The sequence below is a fragment of the Arachis stenosperma genome, chromosome 8 (assembly GCF_014773155.1).
Source record: "Arachis stenosperma cultivar V10309 chromosome 8, arast.V10309.gnm1.PFL2, whole genome shotgun sequence".
Taxonomy (NCBI): domain Eukaryota; kingdom Viridiplantae; phylum Streptophyta; class Magnoliopsida; order Fabales; family Fabaceae; genus Arachis; species Arachis stenosperma.
In genome coordinates this window covers 28,571,711-28,586,742 of record NC_080384.1, presented here as the reverse complement: position 1 = coordinate 28,586,742, position 15,032 = coordinate 28,571,711, and the positions used below count along the sequence as shown (strand labels likewise).

The following is a 15,032-nucleotide window of genomic DNA, read 5'->3' as shown; positions in this document are numbered from 1 at the left end:
ATTTTAGTGGCTAATTTTAGTATACATGTAACATAATCCTTATTTTATATATAAAATAACTCATTAATTCTGTTAGATAAAATTTTTGATTCATAGCAAATTTAATAGTAACGAACATTCAATTAGCTTGATATAAAAAAAAAGTTATAAACAATATTATTTATTTTTTATTTTATCAAAGATAGAGAAATTCAAATCTACAATTTTTAAGTAAGTATAGATAGACTATGTCATTTGAAGTATAGTTCGGTCGCTAAACAATATTATTTGTTATAGCATTGTTATATACATTAGTATATCAATAATAATAATACTCTAGACAGTGAAGGGTAATCATCAATATACGCAAATAATTATGGTTTGACAAAAGCGTGGAATTATTTTTTTCTGGCATGAACATCGTAATATAATAACATGGCTAGCTACATGCCTACATCAATTAATTAATTAACGTACGGGGATGCTTTGGTGCCACATGTGGCACAATTTTTATGTAAAACAATCAAAGTCAGAATCAGATACAGAAACTCTCATTATTTTCATTCATTCTAAGCGTGTTCTCTCTATTCTGCAAAATGAACCGTCTTTCTGTTTTTCAATTCAGAAAGAAGGTGGAGGAAGAGCTACCAAGCTTTCAGGCACTACTACTGCATATATGAGAGGCTAATAAGTTTGTTGAATTTGAATGTGACATGGTTAATTAGTTAGTTTTTGCTTACACCAGAAGCAAATGCAAATTCTTGAGGATCTCACTTATCTCCCTTAAGTAAAGTGCATTCATTCATTCTATTATTTTTTATTGTCATCTTATTTACATGCTTTTGGTTACTTAATACTTTAATCTTACTGCAAATACTCTTGTTTTCATGTTGCTTTTTGGAACTTCAACTGGTGTTGTTTCCATAATAAAGGTTTTCTAAAGATATAGAAGTTCTCTTCCTTTACATGATGAATTTATGTTATTTGTTTATAACATAAGCTACTAATAAATTGTAGAATCTTCTCCAAATTCTGTATCTTCATTTTTCTAAAGACTCAAGAGAAGATGGGTTTTGGTAATTCAAGATCTGTAAGGTTTGTTCCCTATACAATAATTCCAAGTTTCTTTCCTTATTAATATATTACAAAGCCTCTAATCGAAATTTTTCATACATTATATATAGATTTGAGGATGATCTGGAGCTACCAAATAACAAGAGTGAAAGTAAGAATGGTATGAAGGTCAAATACCACATTGATGGAACACAAATAGGAGAGGCTAGTTCCAACAAAAAGGCAGGGAATAAGTTCTTGAAGGGTAGAGTTTTATCAAGAGTGTTCTCAGAGGATTATGAGAGAGTTAAAAGAAGAAAAATAATCTTAGATCCTCGCGGCCAAGCGATCCACAGGTGGAACAAGATCTTCTTGGTGGCAAGCTTGGTGTCTTTGTTTGTGGACCCTTTGTTCTTCTACTTGCCAGTGGTTCAAGATGAAGTGTGCATTGACATTGGAGTAACACTTGAAGTTGCCCTTACTTTGATAAGAACAGTTGGTGATGCCTTCTATGTCATTCAGATTTTCGCCAAGTTTCGCACTGCTTATGTAGCTCCTTCTTCAAGAGTTTTTGGAAGAGGTGAACTTGTCATAGACACTTCCAAGATTGCAGTTAAGTACCTTTTCAAGGGATTTTGGTTAGACTTTCTTGCTGCCCTGCCTATTCCTCAGGTACCTTACCTTAATCAATCATTATCCCTTCTCCTAACTCAATACCTGTCAATACTCAAATCTTTTATCTATTGTAGGTGCTAATTTGGATTATTATCCCAACTCTTAGGGGTTCAACCATGGCAAACACAAAGAATGTGCTTCGGTTTTTCATCATCTTCCAGTATGTTCCAAGGCTATATTTGATTTTCCCACTCTCTTCACAAATTGTTAGTGCTACTGGGGTTGTCACAGAAACAGCATGGGCTGGTGCTGCTTACAACCTCATGCTTTACATGTTGGCAAGCCATGTAAGTTCTTGTCTTATTTTTAGATGTTTAAATAGCATTATGGTATGTGCTAGGGGAAAATAGTTTCAACTAACTCATACCCTTTTGTTTGTTTTGTTGTATTGCATGAAGATTTTAGGAGCTTGCTGGTACCTTCTGTCAATAGAAAGACAAGAGGCATGTTGGAGAAATGTATGCAATGTTGAGAAGCCATTTTGTGAATATGCATTCTTTGACTGCCGCAGGGTTGGAAATTCCAAAAGAGACTTATGGTTTCTAGCAAGTAACATCACAAACCTCTGCTCACCAGATTCTAACTTCTATCAGTTTGGTATATATGCTGATGCTGTCACTTCTCAAGTTACATCCTCATCATTCTTCAACAAGTACTTCTTTTGTCTTTGGTGGGGCCTTAGGAATCTCAGGTAATAACTAACCATTTTTTTTTTGTGAAAACTTACATGCAATTGTTTTTTCATGAAGTTGAGAGTTAAAAACCATTAGACGATGATTTAGTCAAACTTATCCAATCATCTAACGGTTTTTAAATATCAACTTTACGTGAAGACAACTGCACGTGAGTTTCCTCGTTTCAAAATAACTGTCGACACAGTGAGAAATCGATATATCTATTCTATGCAACAGTTCATTAGGACAAGGCCTTCTTACTAGCACTTTTGTTGGAGAAATTATGGTTGCCATTGTTGTTGCAACACTTGGATTGGTTCTTTTTGCATTACTCATTGGTAATATGCAGGTAATTATTATTACTATAAGTAATGAATGCAAGTAAAGGACATTCATTATAGTTGAATATATAGGGTGTACTAATATGTAGCACTCAAAATTTGTGTAGACATACCTGCAATCAACTACTGTGCGGTTAGAAGAGTGGAGGGTGAAAAGAACAGACACAGAACAATGGATGCATCACAGGCAACTACCACAAGAACTTAGACAATCTGTGAGAAAATATGATCAATACAAATGGATGGCTACTAGGGGAGTTGATGAAGAAGCTCTTCTCAAAGGTCTTCCATTAGATCTTCGTAGAGACATCAAGCGCCACCTTTGTCTTGACCTTGTTCGAGGAGTAAGTGGTTACAATAATAATTATGTTAGTTATTGGTGATAAGTTTATATATATTATGATAATGAAATTATTGTAACAGGTACCATTGTTTGACCAAATGGATGAGAGCATGCTAGATGCAATATGTGAAAGACTAAAACCAGCATTATGCACTGAAGGAACGTACCTAGTAAGAGAAGGGGATCCAGTGAATGAAATGCTGTTCATAATAAGAGGGCACCTTGACTCTTACACAACCAATGGTGGCAGAGCTGGATTCTTCAACTCTTGCCGTATTGGGCCTGGTGATTTCTGTGGGGAGGAGCTTCTAACTTGGGCCTTGGACCCAAGGCCCAGTGTTATTCTCCCTTCTTCAACAAGAACTGTTAAGGCCTTCTCAGAAGTTGAGGCTTTTGCACTCATTGCTGAAGATCTTAAATTTGTTGCATCTCAGTTTAGAAGGCTGCATAGTAAGCAACTTAGGCACAAGTTCAGATTCTATTCACACCAATGGAGAACTTGGGCTGCATGTTTCATTCAAGCTGCTTGGAGAAGGCATAAGAAGAGAAAGGATCTTGCTGGACTAAGAGCAAAGGAGAATAATAATAATCATAATAATCATATTAATAATAATAATGATTATGTAACAGTTTCTGAGCCTGAGACTCCAACATCAAGGGCTGTGATGATGAGTGGTAGGAAAAGTGTTAGTAGGTCAGATTCTGGTGTAGTTAGCTCTGTGCAGAAGCCAGCTGAGCCTGACTTTTCGGTTGATGAATGACTTGCATGCAAATGTCTTTGATAAGTATCTTAAATAGAAAATATTGACAAAAAAACAAAACACAAAAATGTTGTATTTCATTAATAAATTTGTATTGCTTCATATTTCTGTCTTTCTATTTTAGAATATTTATCAAATACGATTTCATAGACTCTAATGACATGATGTCTAACAAAATTCAGATACTGATGATGATTTAAAGTTTGTACATTGTTCGTTAGATTCTCTTGGTCGTGTGTAATTATATTTTCCTTTTTTTTTACTTATTCGAGTATAAATATAAATTAGAGTTAGGAATCCTTGTAAGGAAAAGAATATTGCACATGAATATCCCAAAATATTGATAAGTATAATGTCTTTATTTTTTTTGTCATAATAAGTATAACGTCTAAAATTTTAGATTTTTTTTTTTTTGGACAAAGTCTGAAATTTTAGATTCAAATATTATTATTGTTTTTTTTTTATGTTTTCTTAGTGAACGTTTTTTTATTACTCATGTATTACACACCTACACAATATATTTACACACACTATATGAATTAATTTAAGGGTTCATTTTTTTTTTCCTTAGGACTTGAACTCGAGTGTGGTTATTAAGAAGACATATGTATGCCACTCAGCCAAATCTCCAACCACTCTTATTGTTTTCAACTGCACGTTTTTGTTTTTGCTTGGGTCAGACAGAAAAATAGGGTATCTTTTTGTTATTTTTACACTAAAAGTATTTGGACTCCACTTGTTCTTGTAGCTTTATGGGCCGTGGATCGTACATTGAAGGTTTATCAGTTGTAAGAACCCAGATTTTATTCGGATTAAAATAAGAGTCTTGAACTATTGACGTTGATCCATTGATACCGGGATAATATTATTCTTATTTATTTTGATAATATTCTTTTAAAATGCATACAAAATAAAATATAAAAAATTTATAAAGAGTGACATTATAAAAATATGAGTGAATTATAATTTTTTGAGTATATATCAAGACAGATTTTTAAGAAATTTTGTGTTGGTCATTTTTGTCCAAAAAAATTTTATTACGCAGAAGTTTTTAAATTTTATAAAAATAAGACATATAAATTATTTTATCACATTTTTTAGAATTTATTTCTTTAAGTAAAAATAATAGAATTTATATGTTTTATTTTTGTAAAGATCAGAGACTTTACTGTAATAAATTTTTTTTAAAAACGAAAGCGTCCCACGCAAAATTTTTTAGAAATCTATTTGAGTATATCGCTAATTTTCTATTCATGCTACATGCTGATAAGTTCACCTAGGCTTTCATGAGCATGGTTTAGCTCATAAATTGCAACCAAAATTCATGGACCAACTGATCATATTAAGTAAGAATATCGGGCTATATATAGCGCATACGCATTTTGATTTATTTATTTATTTCTATTTTCATCCCATAATAGATTACAAGCTGTGTGATTTATTAAATAAGCCAGCACCACGTCTTTGAAGAGTAATGTTAAAAGAGATAATAATAATCCAAAATTATTTTATTTAATTTAATATTTATAATTTTATGTATATAATATCAAAAATTATTTTTTTGATTACATATAATATTATGTATTTATTTTAAAAATAATTAATAAATATAAAATAAAATAATTTTAAACTGATTTAAGTTGATTTTATTGTTTTTCAAATATTTCTAGTCGTTAATAAAATATATAGTCGAAGAAGTGCATGTGATTTGATCATTGACTCTAGGCATTGACTTAAGTGGCATGAATATATGAACTAATGAAACGATAGACTATATAAAATGAAAAAGAAAAGAAGAAAGCTAATAATTAATTAGGGGTGGTTAACCTAATTAAACACCATCATAGAGAAAAACCATCCTTAAAGCTCGCTCATTATCACAGGTGTCTTTCAATTCCATTTCTCACCAGACATGAGATTTACATATTAATTATAAATAAATATAAGTAATTGCCAACTTAAGGAAGGTAAGGCTCGAATCTTCAATCCTATTTCACAAATGCAAAAAGCTCAGAATAATTCCTATCAATTAAGGAGGACTATGTTAGAAACGTACAAATCTCTATATGCAATGAATATTCCAAATTCTAATTGCAATTCTTTTCTCCATGTTTTGTGAAATTTCACTTTATTTAACATGATAATAACGTTTGCTTTTTTCAGAGTCCTTAGTGCAGAACATGCATCAGTAGCTGTCAAGAACTCAAAATTCAAAACCCATAATAATGAATAAAATTAAGAGTGCCAAGTGTAGTCGATATATAATTATTTATGTATTTTTGTTTCATAGTTTAAATTTTAGAAATAAATAATTTTATTATATAATAATATAATATCAAAATTTTTATGATAAAAAAAATTTACAATTCAATTCTTAAATTTGTTTATTCTCATGTATAAAAAATATAAAATATTTAGAATATAAGACAAATAAAAAAAATATGTAAAATATATAACGACCAACAAAAAAGAACCATGTGATCAGAATAGTGGCAAACCCTTTATTTTGGCCTATCATCAACAAAAGCTGACTCACCTAAAAATTGCTCTCTCTCTCTCTCTCTCTCTCTCTCTCTCTCTCTCTCTCTCTCTCTCTCTCTCTCTCTCTCTCTCTCTCTCTCTCTCTCTCCAATGTTCATCAAATAATATATAAACATTGGATATTGCACATTTGCACTCACTTGGTCGAAACACTTTTCTACAACTACAAACTATAGTTGACAAAAAGAATATATAATCATAATTAGTATTAGTTATATGGTTGCAGTGTCAGTGTCTTTGGAATGGAATAATTATTAGAACACCATGCTGAGACCCATCAACAACTAACAACTAGATAAATGTTAACGTGTCAAGAGTTTATCTAACTTATATTTTAAGGATATATATATTAAGATGATAATTTTTTTTTAAAATATAAAGAGTTTAGATTTTATTTTAATGTATTTATTTTTATTTATTAAATAAAAATATTTAAAATATTTTATTAATAATAATATCATAAAATCACTCGTTCTAAAATTTAAACTAATAAAAAAAGCTTTAATAAGTAATCATATCATATATTCTTAGAACACTAATAAACTCTTAAAATTATCGTTACTTTTTATAGCTTTCAATGTCATTAATTAATTAACACATATAATCGCCTTTTTATGATCTGTACCTTGCAAATTTTAAACCACCTAACTACTTGATTTAGTTGGCAGTTACATTTGCACCCCCAAAAAGAATAATAAATGAAAGCTGATTTTGGTTGTTACTAGTATTTTGGATAACCTAATTATTATAATTCTTATTAACTGTGCATGCACATTTTATTATTAATTACAAGTTAGTAAGTGCATGCATCATCAAGGGTATGATTAGGCTTGGGGTTCGAACCAAATTAATAGTCAAAAGGGTGCAAAAGTTCATTGATTACTTTTCACTTTTTAATTTATGTATGTGTTAAGTGAGTTAAACTTTAAAGATGGTTCTTGAGATTAATGCCGTGTATTAAAATTATTTTTAAAATTCTAATTGTATCAATAATATTTTTAAGATTAATAAAAGTGCACTATGTTAATCATTGTCCATTTTTTATTAACGACGACGTGATAACATAATTTAATAATGTGGGCTGTTAGCAACGCATGTCACTATGTAGTTTGGCCACATATAATGAAATTTGGATCTTTTAAAGTTTGAATTTCACTTTAGAGAGTAAAGTGTAATCTTTCACCATTTAGTTTATAAGTGGGGCCAAGAATAAATATGAGAGAGAAACCATTCAAGGATAGAAAATCACACTTTACCCTCTAAAGTAAAAATTTGAAATTTAGAAGATCCAAATCCCATATAATGGTATGATGATGTAGTGGTCAGTGACACATGACATACTGATATGGATGTTGTGCCATGTGTCACAATACTATATGGTCACGTGTTTGTTTGTGCTACGTGTCGCAACAGTATTTGTCCACATGTCGTTCATTATGTCATCATTGTATTTGTCTACCAAATTAGTCCCTCACTTTGCATTAAGTGACTCATTTTAGTTCCTAAAATTGAATGTTGTGCACCAAATTAGTTCATTCACTAGTTTTTTCTCATTTTTTCTATAAATTCAAAATTCTCAATATCTTTGAATGCATTAATTTCAATTCTATTTTTCACATGTTATTCAAATACAAGTGCTTTTATAAAATTTTTTCTCTTGTGAATACCCTTAACTGCCGTCTTGGAGTTGACGTAAAGGCATTTCAAGCACCCTGACTACCACATCCGACCTCTTTCGTCTAGACTGAAGAGGTCAAAAATGATAATAAGGGTGCTTAAAGTGCCTTCAATCTAGCCCATTTACACACAATGCAAACGTGTATTTCATAAGTACAAAAAAATGTTTATTTTAATTATTGATTTCTTGTTAAAAATACATAATTTTTTATGAAAAAATGTGTCAAATCAATCATATAATTTTTTTTTATAATAACATACTTATATATTACAAAATTTACTAATGTTAAATTATTATAGAAAAAATTATAAAATCAAAACTAAAATTTTAAAAATTTTTATGAAAGCACTTGTATTTAAACAATATATTAAAAAATAGAATTGAAATTAATTAGTGTATCCAAGATATTGAAAATTTTAAATTTAAAAAAAATGAGAAAAAATTGGTGAATGGACTAGTTTGGTGCACAACATTTAATTTCAGAGATTAAAATGAGTCACTTAATACAAAGTAAGGGACTAATTTGGTACATATACAATGATAACATAATAGACAACACGTGGACGAATACTATTGCTACACGTGGCACAAACGGACATGTGGCCAAATAGTATTGTGACACGTGGTACAACTATCCACATCAGCATGCTACATGTCACTGATCACCACATCATCGTACCATTACACGTAGCCAAACCATGGAGTGACACATGTCACTAACAACCTATATCATCAAGCCATGTCATCATGTCGTTAATAAAAAATGGGTCAAGGACTAACGTGGTGCACTTTTGACAATCTCAGAAACGTAATTAGTGCAATTAAAATTTCAAAAACGATTTTAGTACACGACGCCAATTTTAAGGACCGTTTTGGAGTTTAACTCGTGTTAAATACCATAAATATTTAACAGATTATATATTATATATTCGAACAACCAAATATGAAAATGATAGCATTTATATTTAGTTAAAAATTTAATTTTAATATACTATTATTTAATTAGATAATAATTTTAAATAACTTTTTGAAAAATGAGTTTAGAAATGTATTATTCTTAAAGTCTTTTAATATATAATTTATTACAAAATTTGTACAGGTTGAATTGGATTTTGCTAAACCTAAATTTGATCTAGATATTTTATTGAATTATTTAAAAAAAAATAATTTAATCCAATTTTAAATTAATTCAAAATATACTAGATTAAATTGTGACCATCCAAATTAAATTTTACAGTTAGATTTTGCACATTTATATTTTTTACGTAATTTTTTTTATATTAATATTATATTAAAATTAATTTTTTAAATTGATATTAAATTTTTATTAATAATAATATTAAATATATTAAAAAATAATTATTAATATTATTTTTTAATTTAAATTTTTGGGATAAATAATGTGATGATAGAATAGGCTATATTGATCTAGAGGGATGGTTCGGTTGCTTACTATATAGTCGTACGGCTATACGGTCCAATTAATTATATATTTTATAGTAGATGTTGTATGTCCCTCTAAGATCAGATACTATTAACAGGTAATCTTTTGGCATCAATATAAGGTATACTAAGATATTAATTTTTATCAAGGAAATACGAACATTTTGTTGAACTATTGTGTTTATATATAGGATATATTTTGAATATGATTTTTATAGATATTTGTTTGATATATATATTTGTTATGTCTAATTGTGTTTTAATAAAACTAAAAAAAAAATTTAAATATGTTTGGACATACTTAAATACCATCATATATCAGTGTATTTAGTCTTATTTTTAACATATATTTTTTAAATAAATTTAGATATAGTATATATTATTATTTATTAAAATAAAAAATATTTTAAATATTTGATATAATTAAAATAAAATATTAAAAATAATTAAAAAAATTAATTTATATTTTAATATTAATAAAATATCAAAATATCATTACAATTTATTTAAAAAATACTTTATATTTTATATGTATACGTGTTCCCGTATCTTATAAGATTTTAAAATTCGTATATGTATCTCGTATCATATTATATCCTGTATCAATATCAGTATGTCCAAATATCATAAATTTCTATTATTTATAATTGTATTGTTACCATTTTACCAGACACCTAATCACATAATATAAATATTCAACAAACCAGTACTCATAGTCTTATCAAAATTTATTTATTTATTAATACATATTGACTTTTTTTTTTCCTATCTGTCTGCGAATATCAACAATAATTAAACGGCAAACACATAAAAAAATTATAATTATATTAGATATATATTAAAAATAACTTAAATAATATATAAATATATAATAACTGATTTTAATAGTTAATTTTAGTATATAAATAATATTTTTAAAAGAATAATGAGTATGGCTATGATATATACTTGTTGGTGTTGATTTTAATATTAAGGCTTTGTTTGGATATAGAAAAGAAAATAAAAGGAAAGAAAATGAGAGGAAAGAAAATGAGTGAAAAGAAAATAGAAGAAAAAATAGAGTTATTTGTATGTTATTTGGATTAAAAGAAAATGGATGGAAAAAAAATAGAAAGAAAATTTTATTTTGTTTGGATAAAAAGAAAAGTGAGAAGAAAGAAAATCATAATAGTATAAAATTACATTAATACCCTTATATATATTATATATAAATTATAATTTATTAATGATAAGGAGTAAATATGTAATTTTATTCGTATTGCTCTCATTTCTCTTCATTTTCTTCTCATTTGTAGAGAAAAAATAATTTAATGGATCCCACACTATTTTTTTCTTTCTCTCTATTTTCTTATCTCATCCAAACAACAAAAAACTTTTTTTTTCATTCATTTTCTTTCTTCCTATTTTTTTTCTCTTCAAAATCTCTCCATCTAAACAATGCGTAAGACTTTACAGCGACAAAAGACAAAATATTTAAAGTGCAATGAAATTAATGGCTACTGCTTTCAAAGTTCAAACAACTCAATTGAGTGTGCAACAAGAATGTCTCATCCTCATCTTCGGCAGATACATGTTCATTCTATATTTCTATATCACCAACAAGCTTCCGGCCACACTAGAAAGTTTAATTTGCACTTTTAATATATATACAAGTGAAGTCTATATTGTTTATAATAGGATAGCTATGATGGTTACATAATTTTAGTAATATTTTTTACATGTTATTAAAGTTGTATAGGCATTATATATAGCCACTATAGTCACCAATTGGGTGTACTATATTATTACTGCTTGTCATTTGCATCATCAACATGTAAATACAATATAATGTAACGTTAACAAAAATGATAAAATTAACATTAGTTAACACAAAAAATTTAAAATAAATTAATTTTTTTAAAAAAATTATAAAAAAATGTACATTTTATAAATTAAGAGGAAAAAAATATCATTTTAGCATCTCTGAAAAAAGGAGAGTGAAATTTTTTCTATTATATAACTAATAAAATTTATTAATTTTAAATTTTACATATTAAATTTTTGTTTTAAATTTTAAATTTTAATAATATAAAAATAAAATATTAGTTTAGAGTATTGACTAACAATTATAAAGATTGTTGCCAATAAGTTATAGCTCAAATAGCATAGTCTTTCTTATACTCATCTAATAAATCGTGAGTTCGAATCTTTCTGTTTTTGATAAAAAAAAATAATTGTAGAGGGTGTTACTCTTAAAGATTGATCTCAACCCTTAGGCTTCATTTATTTAGTGTATAGCATAAGACATAAACTATATAAACATAAACACAACATACATATATACATATTTTATGTTTAGTAAAGAACATACCTAAAACACATAAAATTTTAAAAAGTCAATAATATTCACCATCACTACTATCTATTTATATCTTCATTCACAACAAAAAATTATTCAAATAACAAAAAAGTCAATAATCTTAATAATGTTACAACAAGGATAAGGATGGATGCTCATTGATGGTGGATCTGATTTCTTATGCTGAAAGAAGCAAATTTTCATGACAGCACAATTAATATAGTTTGAAAAGTTGAATTTATTTGCCTATAAAAGCATGGACGAGACAAATAGTTTTTACACACACAGTAACAAAACAAATGCAATTCTCTTTCTTTTTACTTTTAATACTTCTTTCTATCTTTATATATATATACACATTACAACAAATAATATTAATGTATATATATAAATCATTATTGAGCTAATTATATTAATGCTAGACTCTTATATTTATACATCTTTATTTTATATTTAATATATCTTTTATTTATTTTACAACACGTTATCAGCACGAGACTCTGATCAAATTTTTAGGAAGACTCAGGTAACAAATTTTCATTATGTCGAGGCTCTCTCATCTTGAATTCAATGCTCTTGATATGTCTGGAAACAATTATTTATCATGGATATTAGATGCTGAAATCCATCTTGATTCAATGGATCTTGGAGATACCATTAAGGCTGAAAATAATGCATCCCAAAAGGATAAAGCCAAAGCCATAATTTTTCTTCGTCGTCATCTTAACGAAGGATTGAAAAATGAATATCTCACATTAAAAGATCTTGCAGATCTTTGGAAAGACCTTAAAGAAAGGTATAATCATCAGAAAATGGTGATACTTCCTCAAGCCCGGTATGAATGGACGCACTTGCGTTTACAAAATTTTAAATCCATAAATGAATATAATTCTGCAATGTTTCGTATCACCTCACGAATGAAATTATGTGGGGAAAAGATAACTGATCATGATATGTTAGAGAAAACTTTCTCAACCTTCCATGCCTCGAATGTGCTCCTACAGCAGCAGTATCGAGAAAAAGGGTTTAAAAAATATTCTGAATTAATTTTTTGCCTTCTTGTTGCTGAACGCAATAATGAATTACTTTAAAAAAATCATGAAGCGCGTCCAGCTGGCGCCGCCCCATTTCCTGAAGTAAATGCGGTAAATCATTACCCCAGGAGAGGTAAATGGCAAAGTTTTAATAATAAGAAAAATTATGGAAGGAAAAAGAATTATATTCAAAAGAGAGGATCTCACCAGAAGTGGGATAAAAAAAGAAATATCGAGCAGAATAAATCAACAGAGGATAAGTGTTTCCGTTGTGGTGGAAAGGGCTATTGGTCACGTACCTGTCGTACCCCAAGGCACCTAGTCGATCTTTACCAGGCATCTTTGAAAAAGGACGACAAGGGAAAAAAGTCGAATTTCGTTTCAAATGATGCTGAAAATTCCACCACTCATTATGATGTATCTGATTTCTTTGAGGATCCTGAAGAAAATATTGGTCATTTGATCAATGATGGAATAGTTTAATGTGTGAGATTGTTAAGCATTCATGTAAATAAATAATATTGTTAAGTTTTATTTTCTATGTATTTAAGTTTCAAATATGATGTATATAAATCATGAAATATTAATGTTTATGAATTTTGAAATCATTAAACATGTCATGTTTTAAAATAAAATTTTAGTATATGACATTATTTTATGTACAGTGTTTTTTAGAAAAATAATTCTGATCAAGTATTCAATCTAGCTGTGCATACTACTCATTTTATTATTATTTGTCTTTGAAGAGAATGGCAAGGATATGTAATGAAGATGTATGCCTTGCGGATAGTGCAAGTTCGCACACTAATCTCAAAAGTGATATATATTTTACCCATCTTGTGCCAAAAGAAGAACGTGTTAATACTATTATTGGCTCAGGCAATGTGATTGAAGGCTCCGGAAGAGCTATAATTTTGTTTCCCGGAGGAACAAAATTCATAATAAATAATGCACTGTTGTCTACCAAGTCTCGAAGAAACTTGTTGAGTTTTAAAGATATTCACCGAAATGGATATCATATTGAGACTATGAATGGGAGAACTCATGAGTATTTATGTATCATAACTCATGATTCAAATAAAAAAAGTTATATTAGAAAAATTACTCTCACTTTCATCTGGGTTATATTATACCAAGATTAGTGCAATTGAATCACATGCCACTATAAACCAGGAGTTTACTAGCCCAAATGAATTCATAACTTGGCATGACCGATTGGGTCATCCGGGAACAACCACGATGAAGAGAATTATTGAAAATTCTCATGGACATTCACTAAAGAACCAGAAGATTCTTAAATATAGTGAATTTTGTTGTGCTGCATGTTCTCAGGGAAAGTTAATATTAAGGCCATCACCAGTAAAGATCGGATTTGAGTCCCCTGAATTCCTAGAAAGGATTCAAGGTGATATATGTGGACCTATTCATCCACCATGTGGATCTTTTAGATATTTTATGGTCCTAATAGACGCATCTTCGAGATGGTCACATGTGTGTTTATTGTCTTCTCACAACCTGGCGTTTGCGAGATTACTGGCTCAAATTATTCGATTAAAAACACAATTTTCAGAAAATCCAATCAAAGCAATTCGTCTTAATAATACTGGTGAATTTACTTCCCAAGCTTTTGATGCTTATTGTATGGCTAATGGTATAAGTGTTGAACATCCAGTAGCTCATGTTCACACACAAAATGGGTTAGCAGAATCACTTATTAAACGCCTCCAATTAATTGCTAGACCCTTACTTATGAGAACAAATCTTCCAACTTCGGTTTGGGGGCATGCTATTTTATATGCCACAGCACTTATTCGTTTGAGGCCAACGAGTTACCATCAGTTCTCTCCTATGCAATTAGCTTTTGGCCAGCAGCCAAATGTCTCCCATTTAAGAATATTTGGGAGTGCGATATATGTTCCCATTGCACCACCTAATCGCACCAAAATGGGACCTCAAAAATAATTGGGGATATATGTTGGATATGATTCTCCCTCTATAGTGAGGTATCTTGAAATACAAACTGGAGATGTATTTAAAGCCCGGTTTGTGGATTGTCATTTTGATGAATCAAAATTTTCAACATTAGAGGGAGAGAATAAGCTTCCTGAAAAGGAACTTAACTGGAATGCATCATCGTTGATGCATTTAGATACTCGATCAGGGCAATATGAA

General features: G+C 29.1%; 1 protein-coding gene across 1 annotated transcript; it reads left to right on the top strand.

Annotated features, from left to right (window-relative positions):
* The first annotated feature begins 552 nt into the window (after positions 1 to 552).
* On the top strand, positions 553 to 3,881 carry LOC130944972 (protein CNGC15c-like). Its single transcript, XM_057873592.1, has 8 exons — positions 553 to 766; positions 997 to 1,074; positions 1,164 to 1,704; positions 1,782 to 1,994; positions 2,106 to 2,398; positions 2,619 to 2,730; positions 2,830 to 3,066; positions 3,146 to 3,881. The coding sequence occupies exons 2-8, from the start codon at positions 1,046 to 1,048 to the stop codon at positions 3,824 to 3,826; spliced, it is 2,106 nt and encodes a 701-aa protein (XP_057729575.1). The 5' UTR covers positions 553 to 766; positions 997 to 1,045; the 3' UTR covers positions 3,827 to 3,881.
* Positions 3,882 to 15,032: the final 11,151 nt, after the last annotated feature.

What these genes read in the sequence shown, in the direction of transcription:
- LOC130944972 (XM_057873592.1), top strand. Translation starts at nt 1,046, where the DNA reads ATGGGTTTTGGTAATTCAAGATCTGTAAG. An exon ending in GGTAATTCAAGATCTGTAAG is followed by an intron (nt 1,075 to 1,163) that starts GTTTGTTCCCTA and finishes CATTATATATAG; the next exon opens with ATTTGAGGATGATCTGGAGC. An exon ending in CTGCCCTGCCTATTCCTCAG is followed by an intron (nt 1,705 to 1,781) that starts GTACCTTACCTT and finishes TATCTATTGTAG; the next exon opens with GTGCTAATTTGGATTATTAT.